General features: G+C 39.7%; 1 protein-coding gene across 5 annotated transcripts in view; it reads left to right on the top strand.

The window, feature by feature from the left end:
• The first annotated feature begins 477 nt into the window (after positions 1-477).
• The window catches only part of EXO1 (exonuclease 1), a 31744-nt gene continuing 11694 nt past the window's right edge, over positions 478-20527 (top strand). For 3 of the 5 annotated variants that reach the window (XR_007411951.1, XM_025430521.3, XM_049112372.1), the window contains exons 1-11: positions 478-608; positions 961-1404; positions 2333-2506; positions 4202-4321; positions 7294-7417; positions 8377-8514; positions 9816-10028; positions 11500-11687; positions 12374-12470; positions 15835-16060; positions 19159-19405. Coding sequence is in view for 4 of the 5 variants with exons in the window: in XM_025430521.3 (XP_025286306.3) it covers positions 2346-2506; positions 4202-4321; positions 7294-7417; positions 8377-8514; positions 9816-10028; positions 11500-11687; positions 12374-12470; positions 15835-16060; positions 19159-19405 (1514 nt within the window). In the remaining variant the exon portion in view is untranslated. The remainder of the gene's footprint in view (positions 609-960; positions 1405-2332; positions 2507-4201; positions 4322-7293; positions 7418-8376; positions 8515-9815; positions 10029-11499; positions 11688-12373; positions 12471-15834; positions 16061-19158; positions 19406-20527) is intronic. The other 2 variants (XM_049112371.1, XM_049112370.1) reach the window with 2 other exon arrangements.

Genomic DNA, 20527 nt, shown 5'->3' on the forward strand with positions numbered 1-20527 from the left:
CTCTCTCCCCGCGCTAGGGCTACAGGACGCGTCCCGTGGGTATAGAACTCGACGCCTCTTCTATTTCCCTGGAGCCCGCCGCGAGGAAGAGCCTTGGGGTCAACTGCCCCTCGCAGTGACTAAGGGACGAACTTGCAGCAGCGATCTTTCGGGTGTTAAAAAACCCCACGCAAACACGCGAGGGCGCTCCTAAAGCCGCCGCAGCCCGGACCTGAGGCGGCGATCGGCGGGGAACTACAACTCCCAGCAGCCCCCGCGGGAGCGAAACTACCGACTTCTGGGAACCGTTTCCTGTGGGCCAGCTGCTCCAGGTCCGCCCGCGCCTTCGGAAGGCCGCACAGTATGCCGGCAGGTCCGGAAGGCCGGGCCCCCCCACACCCCGCCCCGCCCGCCAGAAGGGGTCGCAGGCCGCGGCAGCCGGGGGTCCCGCGAGGAGCGGCGCCCAGGTCCGGAAGCGGAGGCCGCGAGCAGCCGAGCCGGCGTCGCCGAGGAGCGCTCTGGCGTCACTTCCGCTGGGGCGGGACCTCAGGCTCCCGCGCAAATTAAAAAGTCCTCGGTGCGCGCAGCTCCCCGGCTCCCGGTGTTCTGCCTCGGGTGCGCCGGGCCAGGTGAGTTGGGGGCGTCGGGGGCAGGTTTCGGAGCTTCCCCCCGGCCGCCTGCTCTGGGGCGGATGGGGAGAGCCCTTCCCGGGGAGGGAGCGGAGCGGGCTGTGTGTGGGCCCAGGGCGGCGTCCTCTCGGGACTCGGGTGGTCCGGGACCGGGAGGAGGGTGTCGGGCCGCGTCTCTGAGCCGCGCGGCCGCCGAGTCCCGAGCGCTGATCGCTCAGCAGGCCGGGCTGGGCTGCGCTGGGTGCAGGGGAGGGGGTCGCCGGTGCGCGGGCTCCCGCCCCGGCTAGCAGCCCGGTTTTCACAGCAGCCTCCCGAGTCTTGAAGGACAGTGAATTTTCTTCTTGATGTGCAGGCGGGAAAAAAGCGTGTCTCCAGGGACGGGCTTGCGGACCACCCGTGCACAGCCGGGGACCGGAGCGAAGCGGTGAGGCCGCGTGTGCTTGCAGCTCCCGTGCGGCCAGTGGGCGCACTGACATGATGCCCGCCCAGCGCTGGCGCCGGCCCATTCATTCTGCGCAGAAGAGGAGACGTCTATGCGGGCGCGTTTACTTAGCTTAGAAGAGACATACGCGTCTCCTAAACGTGTACTACATCGGTTTCCCTCAAAGGGGAAGAAAACTCTTTTTAGAGGCGTTGTCGGAGAGGTAGGAGGCTGATTGTTATTCCCAAACCGTGGCTCGGGTAACGCGGGCATCCAAATTACCTGCCGTATTTAAGAGTCCGAATCCTCCACCGGGCTCCACAACTGGCGACTGCACCGCTGACCCAGAGCTCAGAGCTTTGATACTGTATCAAGGTGAGGCTGACTTCTGACCTGTTCTTTCTGACGTGCCCCCCAAACTTAACGTCTGCTGGAAGAGGTCTATATCATGAAATGCCCAACAGCTGTTGGGCCCCATTGCTTTTCCCTTTTATCTTGAGGAGTGGGGGTGAGTGCTACAGCTGACCCTTGAACAACTGGGATCAGAACTGTGAGAGTTCACTGTTAGGTGGATTTTTTTTTTTTTTTCCCATCAATGCAGTACAGTACTGTAAATGTATTTTCCTGGTGGTTTTCTTAATACAGTTTTCTTCTCTCTAGCTTACTTTGAGAATGCAGTATATAATACATATACAAAATATGTCTTAACTGAATTTATGTGATTGGTAAGTCTTCTCAGCAGTAGGCTATTAGTAGTTAAGTTTTGGGAGAGTCAAAAATATGTGGATTTTCGACTGGGTAGGGGTGAGAGCAAATACCCCTCCCCACCCTCCTTGTTCAAGAGTCAATTGTAGTTGCTTCAGAAAGGTCTGAGCCAGCTTCAGAATTTCTGTATAGGAGGAACTTAGGGACTTCTTCCTAAATGGAAGAGGGTAGATCTAACAATGCCTTTTTGGAGAGCTAGACATTCATGTTCCTTTAGCACTTCCTGTGTGCATAGTAGTGTGTTAACGGCTTGGAACACACATTATGGTTCCAGGTGGGAAAGCACTTTGGAAAGAATAAACGTTAAGGAATTGTCAAGTGGCAGAATTAGTGATTAGCATAAATATTCCAGACTGGGAATTCTTGGCAAGGAGGAGCCCGGTTAAAGTAGTAAAGAGCAGGGATTCTCAAATATCTAAGCAATAACAGTTGCTATACCCATTTCCAGGCTCTGTTTCTTACTTTTCTAAACCTTTTGGGTAAATATATTTTGTTCCTAAATATTGCTGTTTTTCCTTTCTCCTCTCACGTCACATAGTTAACTTGGCAGTATGGGAATACATGGATTACTGCAATTTATCAAAGAAGCTTCTGAGCCCATCCACGTGCGGAAGTATAAAGGACAGGTAGTAGCTGTGGATACATATTGCTGGCTTCACAAAGGAGCTATTGCTTGTGCTGAAAAACTAGCCAGAGGTGAACCTACTGACAAGTAAGTTTGGACCTTGTATTAATTCTTTGCCAACTGAGAATCAGACTTGTATTGCCTTTTTTTCCAGAAAGGGATCATTTTCATTCAATGCCAGGTTTACCAAGAAGTGAGACTGAGAACACTGCCAAATCAGGAAAAGACTTCATTCTGTGATGTAGTATCAAGGCACCAGGAGACAAAAACCAAAGACTGTGTCCTTTATTCTTTACCTAAAAAACTTTTTAACTGCGTTCTGAAAATCCATTTTAGACTCCCACGTTCTTGGGTACAGACAACACACTGCTGAGCCCTGTTTGCGGAACAAAGCAGTTGCTTCAAAGGGACAAGGTGTTCTGACTACTGTTTACTTTACTTGGGGCCCAGAGTGGTGGGCCTTGCTGATATCCAGTCATAACTGCAACCTCATTGGAGACGTGTTCAATGGACTAATATCTTCTCTATTTTTTACATGGAAACATTACAAAAAGAAACAAGTATAATTTCAGAATGGAGATTTTCCAGAGTGACTTGATCACCATTAATGAATTTTCTTTTTTGCAATATGTAATTTATGTCCTAGAGGGAAGACACCTGGATCTTGATATGACTTGGTTAATCACAATGAACAATGGGTAAAATGTGTTAATGCTGTTTGTTTCCTGGAGGAAAGGGGGAAAGTATTGAATGGTGAAAATTTTGGGCTTTCAGTCTTATGAAGTTAATGTGATCAAAAGTGACCTCGAATATAGTATGTGTGGGATCTGAAGGAACTGGGAAACTGGGACACTGCTACCACTGCATCTGCTGGGAATTTTTTTTTTTTTTTTTTTTTTGAAGGCCATTTCTTTCCTGCCACTGAATTTGAAGAGTTGTAATTGTAGTTAAAGACTACAAGTTTTTCATTCTATCTTCAATGTTTCTTTGAATAGTTCTTCACAGGGGAAGAAATTTCTCTAGTTTTTGCAATTCTTGAGGATTCTGAGATTTTCGACTAATTGGAAGAGTCGTCCAAAATACAAAAAATAGGGCAGCCCCGGTGGCTCAGCGGTTTAGCGCTGCCTTCAGCCCAGGGCATGATCCTGGAGACCTGGGCATGATCGAATCGCACGTTGAGCTCCCTGCATGGGGCCTGCTTCTCCCTCTGCCTGTGTCTCTGCCTCTCTCTCTTTCTGTCTCTCATGAATAAATAAAATCTTTAAAAATAATGCAGAAAATATCCTTTATTAGAGATGTCAGTGATGAACTCCACAGACCTGCCATGTAGTAATTTATTGAACTAAAAAGTTTCAGAACTTTCAAAGACATATTATGGACTTGAAAATTTTTTTTCCCTCACAGCAACTAAAAAGTCACATTTGATAGAGTTTATTTTTCTTTTCTTATCCACCTTTGGGTGGGGTTATTAATCAGAAAAGGTCAGAAAATTTGGAAAAGTGTTATGATAAGCCTTTATGACCATTGTAAGGCTCAAGATCTAATATGCTGACCTGAAAAGATTTGTGCTTCAGGTGTCTGATGTTTGTGTTCTGTCAGGTTAAAAAAAATATGTGAATTTGCTGTAAGATTTATTATGATTTTATATTTGCTTTCTCCTATTTTTTACATGGTAAAAACCTTCTCTTTTCATAATCTGTCTTACCTGGTTTTAAAAAAGAGTGAGAGTTATTACCTTACAAGATGCCACACACCTTAATGCATGTTTCTATATTTTCATAGGTATGTAGGATTTTGTATGAAATTTGTAAATATGTTACTCTCTCATGGGATCAAGCCTGTTCTCATTTTTGATGGCTGTACTTTACCTTCTAAGAAGGAAGTGGAAAAGTCTAGAAGAGAGTAAGTTGATTCTCTATTCACTCTAATTTAATTGCATTAAGATCTGATATTATAGTCTGTATACGAATTTTCTTAAATTTTAATTTGTTGAGGCTTGCTTTATAGCCTAGTATTGACCAAGTTTCTTTAAATGTTCCATGTGTGCTAGAAAGGAATTTGTATTCTCCAATTATTAAGAGGAAGATTGTAAATCTGTCCGGTAAGTTATTATGGTGCTCAAATATGTATCTTTACTGTTTTGTTTTCCATCTGTTTTTTTTATTTGTGTCTATTTAATTCATAAGTCATGGAGAAAAGTATGATGTTGGATTTGTCATTTACCTTATAGTTCTGTCCACTTTTTGTTTTATTTTGAAGCGGTTTTATTGGTTACATTCAAGTTTAGAATTGATTACATTTTTGTGGTTAAACTGAAACAATATATAATGACTCTTTTAGCCTCTAGTTAGGCTTTTTTTCCCCCTAAAGTCTGTTCTATCTGATATTAGCATACCCATGACTTTTTTCTGTTTGTTGTTCACCTTTAGCTTTACTACACCATTGATTTTTAAGTTTGCCTCTCATAACACATTGCCATGTGTGGTGGTGTTTGTTTGTTTGTTTGTTTTTGTTTGTTTGTTTTTTAAGATTTATTTATTTGAGAGAGATATAACACTTGTGTGAGTGGGGGAAGGGCAGAGAGAGAGAGAAAATCTAGAGTAGACTCCCTGCTAAGTGGGGAGCCTGCCCCCCCTGAGGCTCAATCTAACCGACTGAGCCACCCAGGTACCCTATGTTTTGTTTATTTTTATCCATTCTGTCAATCTTTGCTACTTTTTAAAAATCTTTTAAATAGAGTTCGTTCCTTTTACATTGACCATTAATTACTAATGTATTTTAATACATTATTTCTCTTACTTGGTATTTTACATTTGTCCTCTCTCTGTTCTTTGTTTTTTTCTGTAACTTCTACCTTGCTTGACTTCTGAACCATTTCTTTTTCCACCCTTATTGTATTGTCTCTTGTTTCTAGTTGAAAAATGATGCATTCTCTCCTCTTTTAATAGGTATCCTAGAAATTTTATTCATATTTAACAGATTCTAGTCATTTTTTTTAACAACAGACCTTAGAAAGAATTTCTGTATTTTAATAAAGCAGCTATCCCACCTCAGTCATCCATTCTTTTTTTTTTTTTTCCTCCTGTGTTTGTTTTTAGGCCTAGGAGTCCTTGTTTCTGTGTAGGAAAGACCACTGGGCTTAGTTGTCAAAGGTAGTGTGAGTCACTACCTTAGAAAGAAATAAGTCTCACTGAGGGAGCATTCTCTTAGGGGCTGCTTTCCTAGTTTTGCTCTCTCTGGGTCTAGAATCAGCTTAGAGTTTTACAGATCTAGGTTTTTCAACCTGGTTGACTTGGGGGGCTCTGATTCTTCTTTTTTTTTCTTTATTCTTTTTTTTTTAAAGTCCAGTGTAGTTAACATACAATGTTATATCAGTTTCAGGTTGGAGGGCTCTGATTCCTGATTCTTTTTTTTTTTTTTTTTTTTTTTTTTTTTTTTTTTATTTAAGATTTTTTATTTATTTATGAGAATGCACAGAGAGGAGAGAGAGAGAGGCAGAGACGCAGGCAGAGGGAGAAGCAGGCTCCATGCACCGGGAGCCCGATGTGGGATTCGATCCCGGGTCTCCAGGATCGCGCCCTGGGCCAAAGGCAGGCGCCAAACCGCTGCGCCACCCAGGGATCCCTGATTCCTGATTCTTAAAGCCAGAACTTTGTAAAGTTTATTTACAGAGGAGTAACTGAAACTGTCTGAGTCCACATTCTATTACAAATAATGTACAGTTTCCTAAGTATGCTCTTAATGAAAAATGAATAGGTTCTAGGTCAGTTCTAAAAGGATGGGTGACAGCCCCAAGGTGGTGTGGCTAAGGGATGCATCCAAACCACATTCTACCTGAGTGCCCCGCACCATGTTATTAATTCTAATTGTAGATACTTAGTAATTTTCTCTTGTTAATCTCAAAAATGGCTTTAAAAAAATTACAGCTGTCTGTCTCTGACCTGTGAACTCTTTTTGTCCTTGTAGGATCACCTTTCCCTGTGCCACTGTAGCAGTGGGAGAGGCACTTAAAATCCTTTTCTATAAGTCTCATCTGTGGAACCCAGTCTAAAAGTGGAACTAGGGAATTTGTGTATATGTGCACATTTACTTAAAGCTAAAACCCCATGAGTTCTGACTGATTCTTCCAGTTCAGACTACAGGCTTTCTACTTCTTCTGTAATGCATTTTTATCTCCGTTCTTCCATACCGAGGATCCTTGCTTTCAAGGAGATAGAGGTGATGAAGTTGCAGTATCTCATAATTGCTCATTTGTTTTATCACAAAATAAGTATAGTTATTTTATTGCACTCAACAGTAGATTCAGAATAAAATACTTATAGTACCACTTCCAATATGATTATTGAAAACAGTTAAAATTTCTTCTTTTGCATGTGCTCTTTTCCCATTTTAAAAATGTTACTTCTATATTCTTAGAATGTGTACTCTCACCATCTCCCTGTTTAACCGTATTTAGTATTGATTCTACAAATTACCGTTTGCTTGTTATAGACAGTTGTTATGCAGATGCTATTTTGGTTTTTCTGAATTTTTTTTTTCTAGTAGATCCCACAGAAAAGCTCACAGAAACAGTATTTCTCAAGTCCTTTTTATGTCGATAAAGGTGCACTTTTGTGTTTGAAAGTTAGTTTTGATGGTACAAAAGCTTTGATTCACATTTTCTTGGGTGTTACTTCATTTTCTTTTGACCTACAGCATTGCTGTGGAAGTCTGAGGATACACGCTTGTGTGTGCATCTGTTACCTAGAAGCCCAAGAGATTTGGGTTCATGTTCTCAGGCACCTGGTAAACACTTCAGAGGAGTCAAACTTTTTCTCCTCTAGGAAAATTTCAGTTTCTTGAGTCAGACTCTTGATTTTTTTTTCCCCTTGCAGAAGACGACAGGCCAATCTTCTGAAGGGAAAACAGCTTCTTCGTGAGGGCAAAGTCTCAGAAGCCAGAGAATGTTTTAGCCGTTCTATTAATATCACACATGCGATGGCCCACAAAGTCATCAAAGTAAGCCAAAGAAGAAATGAAGCCAACATAAAAAGTGGCTAAGTCCATCAAAGCTCATTAGGAGTCATTTGTTGATGGGAGAGCAAGAAAGTGAAGGGAGGGAAATGATTCCAGGCCTAACATTGAGGAGGGGGCAGGGCTCAGGAAGGAAGGGAGCAGTACCCTTCAACAGAGGAGAGGAGTCCAAAACTCTCCAAGCGGGAAATCTGAGAAGAGTAAGAACTAGGGGATGCTCTCCCTTTCTCATTAAGGGACTATTTGAGCTCCGTGGACACATTGCTCCATAGAGATGGAAGGATGATTCCTAGAGGGCCAATTTCACCCCACTGCCGTGTTGTCTTCAACACTTACCACCTCCACTCTCGTAGGCTGTGGGATTGGTCAAACCAGCCTCACCTGCTCAGGAGCTCTCAGACCCTAAGTCTCTTCAGCCTGCTTCTGCATGGAAGCTTCATACTACCATAGATCTTCCGAGGCCGGCAATCCCAGCCCTTGCTTCCCCTTCCTCAGCCCTCTGTTCAGATTGCTTGGTAAATGTGGGAAAATAAATATAGTGTTTAAGTTCTGTAGTTTTATCAAAACAGTGTCAGATACTTTTGTCGTCTGAAAAGAAAACATGTTATTTTTATGGGGAAGATATATTCAGAGCCCCAAATTAATGTCTTCTATGCTTTTGGAGCATAGCCATTCTTAAGATGCAAGCTTTCTACAATTTGAAATAATTAAGTTTTCTGGCTTGTAGTTGTTTTTCTCCCTCTGAAGGTGCAGCAGTATTTTCTCCTATAAGTTGATTTTTAAAAAGAGAAATCTTTGTGGCTATATGATTAGTTCAGTATACGTAGGACTCAGAGTTGAAAAATTTGCTCCAAAGGAAATGATTTCAGAAAATAACAGCAGCGTGAGGCTGGTAATAAGATCTACACTCTGTGTTGGAGATTGACCATGACCTTCTCTGGCAGGCTGCTCGGTCCCAGGGAGTAGATTGTCTCGTGGCTCCATACGAAGCAGACGCACAGTTGGCCTATCTTAACAAAGCTGGTATTGTACAAGCTATAATTACAGAGGACTCTGACCTCCTCGCCTTTGGCTGTAAAAAGGTACTTAACTACGACTACTACATGCTGCTTTTCTGTGCAGTTAGCAGTGGTGTAAAGCAAGGAGCTAAGATTTTTCCTCTCCAGGAATCATTATTTTATTTAATCTTGCAGTTAATACCTGCTTACAATGCTAATAATTATTTAAAATGGAAAGAAGGGCTTTGCTGCTTGACAATTCTGAATACTTTTTCAGATTAAGCCCTTAAGGTTAGAAGGTTTTATTGTTTTATCCAAATCCTTCAGTAGAGCATGCACTTACTGTTCTTGTTATTAGTATTACTCAATATGCTTTATTTTTCAATTAAGTGATATAAATAACTTATCTCATGGAATGCTTTGTAGTTATTTAGAATTATGTATAAAACTGTTTAATGGAAATTTTATCATGATATTGTAAGGGGGAATTAAGATACAAAACTACAAGATCTCATTTTTGTTACTGCCAATGTTTATTTATTTTTTAAAATATTTTATTTATTTATTCATAGAGACACAGCTAGAGAGAGAGAGGCAGAGACACAGGCAGAGGGAGAAGCAGGCACCATGCAGGGAGCCCGATGTGGGACTTAATCCCAGGCCTCCAGGATCACGCCCTGGGCTGAAGGCAGGGCTAAACCGCTAAGCCACCGGGGCTGCCCCTGCCAATGGTTATATCTGTATATTTCATAGACGACTAGGAGGATCTGTCAGAGGATTAATGCTGGGTAACAGTGATAGATGAGAGATGTCAGGCAACTTCTGTTTTCTTCCTGAATTTCCATGTTCCCCAAATTTTCTACAATGAGCATATATTGCTTTAAGAAAAAGATTGTGACATCTCGGTGGCTCAGTGGTTGAGCATCTGCCTTTGGCTCAAGTCTTCATCCCGGGGTCCTGGGATCAAGTCCCACATCAGGCTCCCCACAGGGGCCCTGCTTCTCCCTCTGCCTATGTCTCTGCCTCTCTGTGTCTTTCATGAATAAATAAATAAAATCTTTTAAAAAAAAATAAGAAGGATTTTTGTATGAATTGCTGTTTGATTGCCATGACAACCCTGGATGTCAGGAGGAGGTAAAGGGTACAGAAAGGGCATTCTTTTCCCCAGAGTCAGAACAAAGGAGACCTGGTGCACAACCTTGTCTGTCATAGCCTGTGCTTCAGTTTAATTTATTTGCAGATTTCACGGTAATTAACTGGCCTACCTCCCTCTCCTTTCTCAGTGCTGATACAGAACAAGAAAGAATTCTTAGAAATATTGCAGTGAATTAATGAAAAACTATAATGACCCTTATAGATATTAACAGTTTCCCTTCCTTTTGAAGGTAATTTTAAAAATGGACCAGTTTGGAAATGGATTAGAAATTGACCAGGCTCGGCTGGGAATGTGCAGACAGCTTGGGGATGTGTTCACGGAGGAGAAGTTCCGTTACATGTGCATTCTCTCAGGCTGTGACTACCTCTCCTCACTGCGTGGGATCGGGTTAGCAAAGGCCTGCAAAGTGCTAAGACTAGCCAATAATCCAGACATTGTAAAGGTAGGAGTGAATCACCCAGCATCCTCGTCAGTTTCTGGAGTGTTTCTTACATCATAGATAAGCCCTTCAGAATAACAACTTTAAATATTCTATCCTATCAGTAGCCCATATTGTGTTATCACAAGGACAAAATGACTGAAACACTACAATTTAGCTTTTGGCAACTGACGGACCTGCTTTAAGTAATTGGCAAAATTTTTTAAATGAAGACTAAGATAAAGAGACTTAAAAGCAAAATGTTCTAGATAAAATTGTTAAAATGTATAATCTTTCAGTTTCTGTCCTGTTCTCTGTGGTGGTGGTTCTCAAACTTTTTGGTCTCAGGATCCACTCTTTAAGGCTCATGGTGACAATAATTTTTGTTAAATAGGTTATAGCTGTTGATATTTACTAAATCAAATTCAAAGATACACTGTTTATTAATTTAACGCTAATCGGGGATCCCTGGGTGGCGCAGCGTTTTAGCGCCTGCCTTTGGCTCAGGGCGCGATCCTGGAGACCCGGGATCGAGTCCCACGTCGGGCTCCCGGTGCATGGAGCCTGCTTCTCCCTCTGCCTATGTCTCTGCCTCTCTCTCTCTCTCTGTGTGTGTGAGTGACTATCGTAAATAAATAAAAAAAATAAAAAAAAAATTTTAACGCTAATAATCATAAATTCATGTATTTTATGTATTAGCATACATAGCATATTTTAATGAAAAATAGCCATGTCTTCTGAAAACATGAAAATTATGACTGGAATTGCACATTTATGTAAATTTCCTTAACAAGGCTTGATAGAAGACAGCTGGGTTTTCATACCTACTTCTCTGATGCAGCATCATGTGCCCTGTGTCCTCTGGAAAACTAAGACACCTGAATCACCTCTATCATCTCTCTGATATCTTTACCTTAAGAAAAATAAGCATATGTTAAAGAAGCTCATTTTGCCACCCCAACCCTGCTCCCCTGGGGTAGTTCTGGTGAGGAGGCAGTGGCAGAGCTGGGCGTGGAGCCACATGCACTAGCTAGCCGGTGACTCCAGGGCCACTGGCTTCCCTTCTTCCTCTCCGAGTGTGATTTGAAGTATTTAAATCACTTCCAGCTTTAATCACCTATGACTAACAGAAGTTAGATTGTCAACCTCATTTTTAATTCTCGGGGCTTTTGTATGTTTGTACTTTGCCTTTTGGATGAAAGGGACTTTGAGGGCAAGGAATGTGTCTTAATGTCACACTTGGGAATATAAACCTGATGTGTAACTGACTTGTTCATTCTTTGGGTTTATAATAGAAAAATTGAAGAAAATACTGTTACAGAGAGGTTTTAGTGATGTGACCTGATCATGTTTGCTGGTAGAGGCTTTTAATGCCATTAAAATAAATCAATTTTCTGTCTCTCCTCATCTGCCTCTGATGTAAACCAGTTGGTCTTGGGAATGACGCATTCTGTATTTGCAGATAACTAGTAAATATTTTTACATCCATTTTTAGGTAATCAAGAAAATTGGACACTATCTTAAGATGAATATAACCGTACCAGAAGATTACATCAAAGGATTTATTCGAGCCAACAATACCTTCCTTTATCAGCTAGTGTTTGATCCCGTCAGAAGGAAACTCATCCCTCTGAATGCCTATGAAGATGACATTGATCCTGAAACACTAAGCTACGCTGGGCAGTATCCTTTCTGAATGAGAATGGTGGAATTTTGTACTTCGTCCATATTTTTATGATGATTTTTTAGTGAGGCATTCAGTAAAAAGCCTGCAGATTATTCTTTGCTTCCTTTTTATAGTGAATTCTATGTTTTTTTTCATTTTAATTACCATGCTGGTGAAAATTCAGAGCACCTTTTTGTTTATAAACCTGAGGCTCATCTATGATAATGTGCTAATTAATTGCTTCAGTTGCCTTAACAGAAACATGTACAGTCAGCCGCTTAAGGTACTTGAAAGGTGGCATTTCTTTCTTGGCCAGCACACTCCATTCTTTTGGGGGGGGGGGGTTGTGGACACGTGAGCACACCAGTTGAGGATGCCCTGCTCACAGTCCCTGGCTACATGTACATAGATGATTCAGAGCCCTGAGTCACATAGATGGTGACCAGGATTCCCTCCCCATCTCTCTTGGAAAGAAGTGTTGACTTGAGGCTTTGCTTCCAAAAATGGCCAGCTCCTGCAGTGACAAATAGAGCCTGATAAACAATGCATGTGGTATTTCAGTCATGCTGAGTGGAAAATAAGAAGGATCTGCTGAGGTCCTGAAACTGAAGATTTTCTGTAACCATAGAATACACTTTTCTATCTTAATACACTATTATTTGGTTGTTAATAAAAGCATTTTTCCTTAATCTTACCAACCTAGGTATTTTGATGATTCCATAGCTCTTCAAATAGCCCTTGGAAATAAAGATATAAACACTTTTGAACAGATTGATGACTACAATCCAGACACTGCTATGGTAACATCTTAATTTTTTTTTTTTTTAATGACTTCACTTTTAGAAAGCATGTTTTAGTTATGTCTCAGGAACTGTGACTAAGGCAAATCTTCATTTCGTAAGCATTTCTAAGAATCTCTATATCCCAGCACTGTGTGGAGTGCGGGTTTAAAACAACTTGATGCTGGAGAAATTCTCTGTCTTAAAACATAGATATATTGGTGAATTTCCTTAAATTAAAAAGCAGCCTCATGATATATCACCAGACCTTCAGACCTGAACATTTCGTCTGAATCTATAAACATTTGATGCCTTCTCATCCCACCCCATTTGCCTCTGACACTTAGCATAGTTGAAGATTCGAGCCTAGAAATGTTCCCATTAAGTAAAAGCTGTTTTCTCCCTCCCTCACCACTGCACAAATATTCATTGAGTGCCTCTGAGCTGTGTTTCTGAGACCTTTCCTATTCTACTTTTGCCCAATTGTGTATATTCTTTCTGACACCCCACCACCACCACCACTACCACCATTCTCTCTTTCTCATACTGTTTCCTATTCATATTTATTCCTTCATTAAGTTCTGATGACTATATCTTATCTATCCAGAAAACTCACATATGCACTATGCAGAAATCCCTAATGACACTAGGAAAGAACCTTATGTTTATCAACTCAAATCATGTAAACCTTACACTCAGATCACTCTTTCCTCTTCTCTGTTTTCTCTTTCTAGAATTTCTCTTAATTAGATATTAGATTTCCTAATCTTCAAGTTTTTCTGTCTTATTCATGTCTTTGTCTTGTGATTTCTCTGGGAAATGTTTGTCTTCCAGCTTTGCACTATCCAGTATAGTAGTCAGTAGCTACATGAGGCTATTCAAATTAATTAACATTTTCAATGTTAATTGAAACAAATTAACAAATTAATGTTAATTTGTTAATTAATAAATTCAATATTTGAATTTTAGTTCTGAAGTTGCATTGGCCACCTTGAGAGTGCTTAGGGACTAGTGGCTACCATAATGGACAGCCCGGAACATCCCTGTCATTGCCAAAAATTCTGTTGAATGTTTTTCTGCTTTCATTTTCTTATTGAAGGATACATTGTTTAATTGTACTTTTTTAAAGATTCTGTATTACAGATCTCTCTGAGAATATAATTTTATTCTCTTGACATTTTCTGTTCTCTGCATTCTGTTTGCTCTGAATGGGTTTTTTTTTTTTTTTTTCTACTTGTTTTGGCCTTTTCCCCTTCATGGTGGAGCGTTTCTTCAGGCATCTGAAGTTTCTTGTCCATTTGTTCCTATTTGAGAGAGGTACTGAGAAGCTTGATATTTGTGCAGTTGAGTGGGCTTATAGCCTTGGGCTTTACTCTTGGGTGATCTGGTTGCCAACAAGCTGGCTTGATTTTGTGAATTACCAAATGTCAGTGTGTTTTCTCTGCACGGTTCCATTTTTCCAAAGAGGGATCCTCCAGTTTCTACTTAACGTGTAAATGTGGCAGTTTGCATTTTGAGAGCAGGTATTAGGGAAAGTGAGTTGGAGTGGGCCTTTCATTTGACCTCTGTCTTTAGACCAATGGATTTTCTCACCTTCTAAATTGCTACTATATCTGTGTTATATTTCTGGGTTTCAACTAAACAGTTGCTCTGGTTCTGAAGGGGTAGGTGTGAGTTGACTATATGGTCAGGTAGAAGATGAGGGCCCAGGGGTCAAATAATCCTCCTCTTCTTAGCCCTCCCCCATGTGGGGCATGCATGGTCCCTGGTGCCTTAAATTCCTGAGCTTTTATCATGTTTTTGTAGGTGAAATTGACTTCCCTTTGGGATTCTTTTCTGCAGACACTTGGGCTTGATCTCTCTTCTGCTAGGTTCCAAAAATTTCTCTATATTCTGTCTTCACTATGGTTTGGACAATACAGGTATCTCCGAATTTTACTGCAGATAGAGTTTATGTTTGTTTATTGTTTTAGGAGATGATAATCGAAGGACTGAAAAGGGTTTACAATCTTCTTTACATATTTGAATTATTGCTATTATAATTTCATTAGGAATGATTCTTAAGCCTTTTTTTTTTTTTTTTTTTTTTTTTGGCTCAGAAACTAAAATAGTTGGTTGTATTAAATATATCCAGACATTAACAAGAATGGTTGGCTCACTAAGATGGCCATCAGAGAAATTTCTGTAGGAACGGTTAATTGTGCCAAACTAATTAATCCTTTTTGTTTATCTAAAATTTGGTTTTCCCAGTCTGTTTCTCTTTTTGCAATAAAACCATCAATAGGGGACCCTGGGTGGCTCAGTCAGTTAATTGTCTGCTGTCAGTTTGGGTCATGATCCCAGGGTCCTGGGATGGAGTTCGGCATCAGACTCCCTCCTGAGTGGGGAGTCTGCCTCTCCCTCTCTCTCTGCCACTCCCCTCTGTTCCTCCCCTCTGCTCATGCTCTCGCTCTCTCCCAAATAAATAAAATCTAAAAAAACAAGAAAAATCAGTGGGATCTAATGCCATGAGCCATTATCCTTAAGCTGAAGCTGTTTTTGATAACCATTCACTCAATTATTTGAAATTACTGTCCTTATTAATCCTTAAAATGTATCCTGAATAATGTCACCTTGTTTTATTTATTTTTATCCTTTCTTTAAGTGAGAGGCTTAGATTAAATTCCAAGTTCAGGTGGGATTTTTGTCAAGTAGGATTCATGCCCTTAGTACCAACATTTTTATGTCTTTGTTCATTTTTTCCTTTGCCTCTTCTCTGTTAGAGTGTCATTGATAGCCTGTTACTATGTCATTATCATCCAGAATATGTTGTAATTGTGAATAACTTATATTAGCATTGAGAGTGATTGTTTACCAGCACTTACCTGGCAATAAACTCTTTCTTAGAGAAACTTTTTTGTGAGACTCCGTGTATACCCAAGTAGTTTACTTTAAATATACAACTTTATGGTTTTAACTTTCAGGCGCTTTATAAAGTGTATGTAAATGACTATTTAGAGGCTTATTTCCAGATGATTGTTAAACTAATTGGTATTGTGTTTTGAAATAATACTCAAATTTTGAAAGTACTTTTTTTCTGGCCACATTTCTTCAAGTGCATTTCAATTTCTTGCACTGTACATCTTAGGAAGATTCACTTTTTATTTCTGAGAAATGAGATAACAAGGTCACTTGACCTTCATTAGAAGAGAAACAGACCCAAGAATACAAGACACATTTAATGGAAAAATGTATTACCATCAAAGTAAAAAATGTTATTAGCAGATATTTCATCAAAAATTGTTGAAAAGAATAAATTATTTACTTATAATTTATGTTGCTGGAGAGGGAAATGATTTGATTATTTTCCTTCTTCAGGTAATCCTTTTCCTTTTTACTATTTTAGCCTGCCCAATCAAGAAGTCAGAGTTGGAATGACAAAACATGTCAAAAATCATCTAACGTTAATAGCATTTGGCATGGGAATTATTGCCCTAGACTTGAGCTAGATATTGTTTCAGATGCTACAAGATTGAAGGAAAATCCAAGTACTATGGGCATTGAACAAGTGATCAGTATTAAAGGGTTAAATCTTCCAAGAAAGTCATCCATTGTGAAAAGACCAAGAAATGGTACGTATTTTTGCCGGTTGTGTATGTTGTGAAATATTAGTGAGTATCAATCACATTTAAGAAATCTTTGCCAAACCTAAGGTCACTGAGATTTTCTTTTGACTTTTGTTTGTTTTTTCTAGAGCTTCTGTAGTCTTAGCTCTTAGACCTAGGCCTTTGATCCATTTAGAATTATTTTTTTTAATATGGTGTGAGGTAAGAATCAAGGTTGACCTTTTTTATATATGGCAATCCACTTGTTCCACCACCAGTTGTTAAAAGATTGCCCTCTCCTCATTGAATTGCCTTGGCACATTTGTATGAGTCTGTTTTGGGCTCTATCATTCTGTATGATGGGGCCCAGTGTCTTTTTTTTTTTTTTTTTTTTATAAATTTTTATTTATTTATGATAGTCTCACAGAGAGAGAGAGAGGCAGAGACACAAGCAGAGGGAGAAGCAGGCTCCATGCACCGGGAGCCCGACGTGGGATTCGATCCCGGGTCTTCCAGGATCGCGCCCTGGGCCAAAGGCAGGCGCCAAACCACTGCACCACCCAGGGATCCCGGGCCCAGTGTCTTTATGCCAGGACACTCTCTTAATTACCATAGCTTAACAGTAAATTTTGGAATTAAGTAATAAAAGTCCTCTAAGTTTTTTGCAAAGTTATTTTGGCTACTCTATGTTTTTCACAATTCCATACAAATTTTGGAATCAACATGTCAACTTAAAAACAGTTAAGTCTGCTGAGATGTTGACTGGAATCCAGTTGAATCTATAGACCAGGTTGGGGAGAATTGACTTCTTACCAAGATTGAGTTTTCTGATCTGCTTATTTAAGTTTTCTTTCAACAGTGCCGTGTGGTTTTTAGTGTCTTAAACACATTTTATTAAATTTATCCCTCTGTTTCAGATTTTTGATGCTATCGCAAGTGATATTTTTAATTCTGATTTCTAATTGCTCATTGCTAGAAATACAATTGATTGTTGAACAAGAAGGGCTTGAACTGTGCAAGTCCTCTTATATATGGAACTTTTTTCATACAGCACTTTTTCATACAGGAACTTTTTTCATTTTCTCTTTGTGGTTTTCTTAATATTTTCTTGTCGCTAGCTTTATTATGAGAATACAGGATATAACATATATAACATACAAAATATATGGTAATTGGTTGTATTGTCAGTAAGGCTTTTGGTCAGCAGTAGGCCATTAGTTAACGTTCTTAGAGAGTCAAGTTATATTCAAGTTATATGCAGATTTCTGACTCTGGAGGGAATCAGCACCCTTAACTCTCTTGTTAAAGGTCAACTGTATGATTTTTACATTTTTTTTTATTTTTATATTTTAATATCCTGTTTGGCAACCTTGTAAACCCACATGTTCATAACATCTCTTTCGTAGACTCCACAGGATTCTGCATAGACAATCATGTCACCAGCAAATAAAGACAGTTGTGCGTCTCCTTTTTCACTCTGGATGATATTTAGTTATTTGCTTTTTGATCATTTTTTTCTTCTCCTTTTATTTCTTTTTCTTGTCTTCTGGAACCTGCAATATGATGTTGAACAGAAGTACTGAGAGTAGAATACTAAGTTGGGCAAAGGTATTTTATTTTTATCCATAAGATACGTAGAAATGGAAAGGCTAATTATAAGCTGGTCCTTCTCTCCTTCTCAGACCTCTACACAAATGAGTGAAAGTCTAACAACAAAACAAGTCCTTTGCAAAGCTTTTAGCTCATACTTTTATTTTTGCAAACTATAAGATAGCTTTTATTAACATTCCTGTCATTTTGCTGGCATTTATTGAGTTAATAATCAAAATACACTAGTTGTTAAGCCAGGTACAGTTATATTTTAAACTTAAATATGGATTAAATTCTATTGATATAATCTTAATTTGTTATAATCCATTGTTCTGCCTTTCTTGAAAAATCTTTGTGTTGTCTACTCACGTACGAGTATTACCTGTGTCACCTAGAAATGAGAGAAGTATGGCTCTCGATATCTCAGAGTTTTGATTAAAATGTGTTTGTTTATATAATGTTTAGCATACCAACATTAAGAGTACTTATGCTAGATTCCAGACCATTCAGGCAGCTAGTTGCCTGCAGTCTTCCAACACTCTTCAACTTGCTGTAATTCCTTGCTAACTAATATCCAGTTGTGTTGCTCTGTCTTGTCCACTAGCATAATATGAGAGACACCGAAGTGCCCTGCTCAATATCTAAACCTGTGGAATTCTCCCAAATAGCTAGTCCAACAGCCTTATCACAGAAGGAAAATGCAGTTAGCCTGGTGTGGCTGCTGCTTGGAGAAACCTTTCTCAGGATCCTACCGTGTTTGTATTTTCTTCTTCTGTAAATTATTAAAAATCTGTATATTTTTAAATTTGAGGTATTTTCTTCTTTCTCTAGTATTTGGAACCCCCAGCCATTTTATTGATCATAGGTAGTGAGCAGTTAGTGAGTGGAAGCTGTTCAGGCTGAGAATTAGTTGTAGTTGGATCAATTTAAAGCAAAAATGCTATCTCTATGTTGTTGACTATCTCAGTCGTCAACCAACTATTTTATTTAATTTTATGGTTTATTCTAATGCCATAGAATACATTTGTCACACAAGTTTCTAGGGCCTCTAGCTGGGCAATGAGGATCAGAACTGGAGTGCAGTTCACTTTACTATATGACAATCACATGTACTTCCGGGGCCGTAATGTATAGGTGGTATGTATAAATGGCTGCTGGTTTTATTAGAACATTTTAAAAATCAAACAGGAAATCATACATTGACATGTAAAGTGCCTTTTTTTTTTTTTTCATTCAAAATCAAGCCTTCAGTACAATAACTATCTTATGGAATTGATTGTATCCTGAAATTTTGGTTTCCGTAATTTCACATAAAATCATACAAATAATTGATGTTAAAATCTTAACTAATTTGTGAAACTAAAACACAGCTAAGGGATTTTTTTTTCTTTTGAGTCATCCTTGTATCTCTCTTCTTGTGATGCAATGTTAAAGAAATAAGACTTCATCCTTAGAATAGTGAGATGTAGACTGTAACATTAAGACCAAGTTTCCACATGGAACAAAGATTTATAGATCATTTTGTTTTTATCTAGAAGAGCTGTCAGAAGATGACCTATTGAGTCAGTATTCCCTTTCATTTACAAAGAAGACCAAGAAAAATAATTGTGAAGGTCCTAAATCTTTGAACTCTTCTGAAATGCTCACATCTGACCTGGTAGATGGAAGCACTGTTAGAAAAAATGGAAGCACAGCACCTACGACAAGAAATAAATTTGCAGCATTTTTACAGAGGAAAAATGAAGAGAGTGGTGCGGTTGTCGTCCCAGGGACCAGAAGCAGGTACAGTTCTGCATGATATTGTGTGTCTGCTGTGTCAGCTCCTACATTGGTACTTATTCCAGTTGTCTTCAGTAAACGTTGACTCTAGGGGGTCGGTGTGGAGCCTGGCTTCACGTACCACAAGTATCATGTTGGCAGAGTCCCAACGTAAACGCACATCTGTTCTCTTAAACGTCTCTTCATACTAAAGCAAAATAAGAATTGTAGATCTATATTTTGCATTAGAGAAATTCTGTTGTTTTGGAGGGTCCCTTCATTGTTTCTACTGCTTTTTTTCAGAGCTAAAAATAATTTCGCAAGAGGTTTGGTTTGGTTTTTGTTTTTTTTTTTTTTTTAAGATTTTATTTATTCATGAGAGACACAGAGAGAGAGAGGCAGAGACAGGCAGAGGGAGAAAGGGAGAAGCAGGCTCCATGCTGGGAGCCTGACGTGGGATTCAATCCCGAGACTCCAGGATCATGCCCTGGGCCAAAGGCAGGCACTAAACTGCTGAGCCACCCAGGGATCCCGGGTTTTGTTTTGTTTTGTTTTGTTTTTTAAGATTTATTTATTTTAGAGAATATGAACAGAGAAAGGGACAGAAGGGGCGAGAATCTCAAGCAGACTCTTCAATGAGTGCAGAGCCTGAGATCATGACCTGAGCTGAAATCCAAAGTCGGATGGCCAATCAATGGAGCCACTGAGGCATCACATCAGAGTAGTTTTGAAATACACTTAAATACAGGTGACTGGAGATGCTTGGGTGGCTCAATCAGTTAAGGGTCTGCCTTCAGCTCAGGTCATGATCCCAGGGTTCTGGATTGGAGCCCCGAATTGGGCTCCCTGCTCAGTGGAGAGCCTGCTTCTCCTTCTCCCCCTGCCCCTCTCCTCACTCGTAGTCTCTCTCTGTCACTCTCTCTCTACTCAAATTAATAAAATATTTTAAAAATAAATAAATACAGATGACTGTAGAGTTCTAATATTAATTGAGAACATAATACTATATTAAGCATTGAGTTACGAAATGAGAGGCATGGTATTTGTTGAGAAGCTTGTAGTGTAGTTGCAAAAACAGGTCCATAAAGAAAATCTGTACAGTGTGGTAAGTACAGGGACAAGTGTATGCCTGAGGTGCTCCTGGGC

This window comes from Canis lupus, chromosome 7, assembly GCF_003254725.2.
Source record: "Canis lupus dingo isolate Sandy chromosome 7, ASM325472v2, whole genome shotgun sequence".
Taxonomy (NCBI): domain Eukaryota; kingdom Metazoa; phylum Chordata; class Mammalia; order Carnivora; family Canidae; genus Canis; species Canis lupus.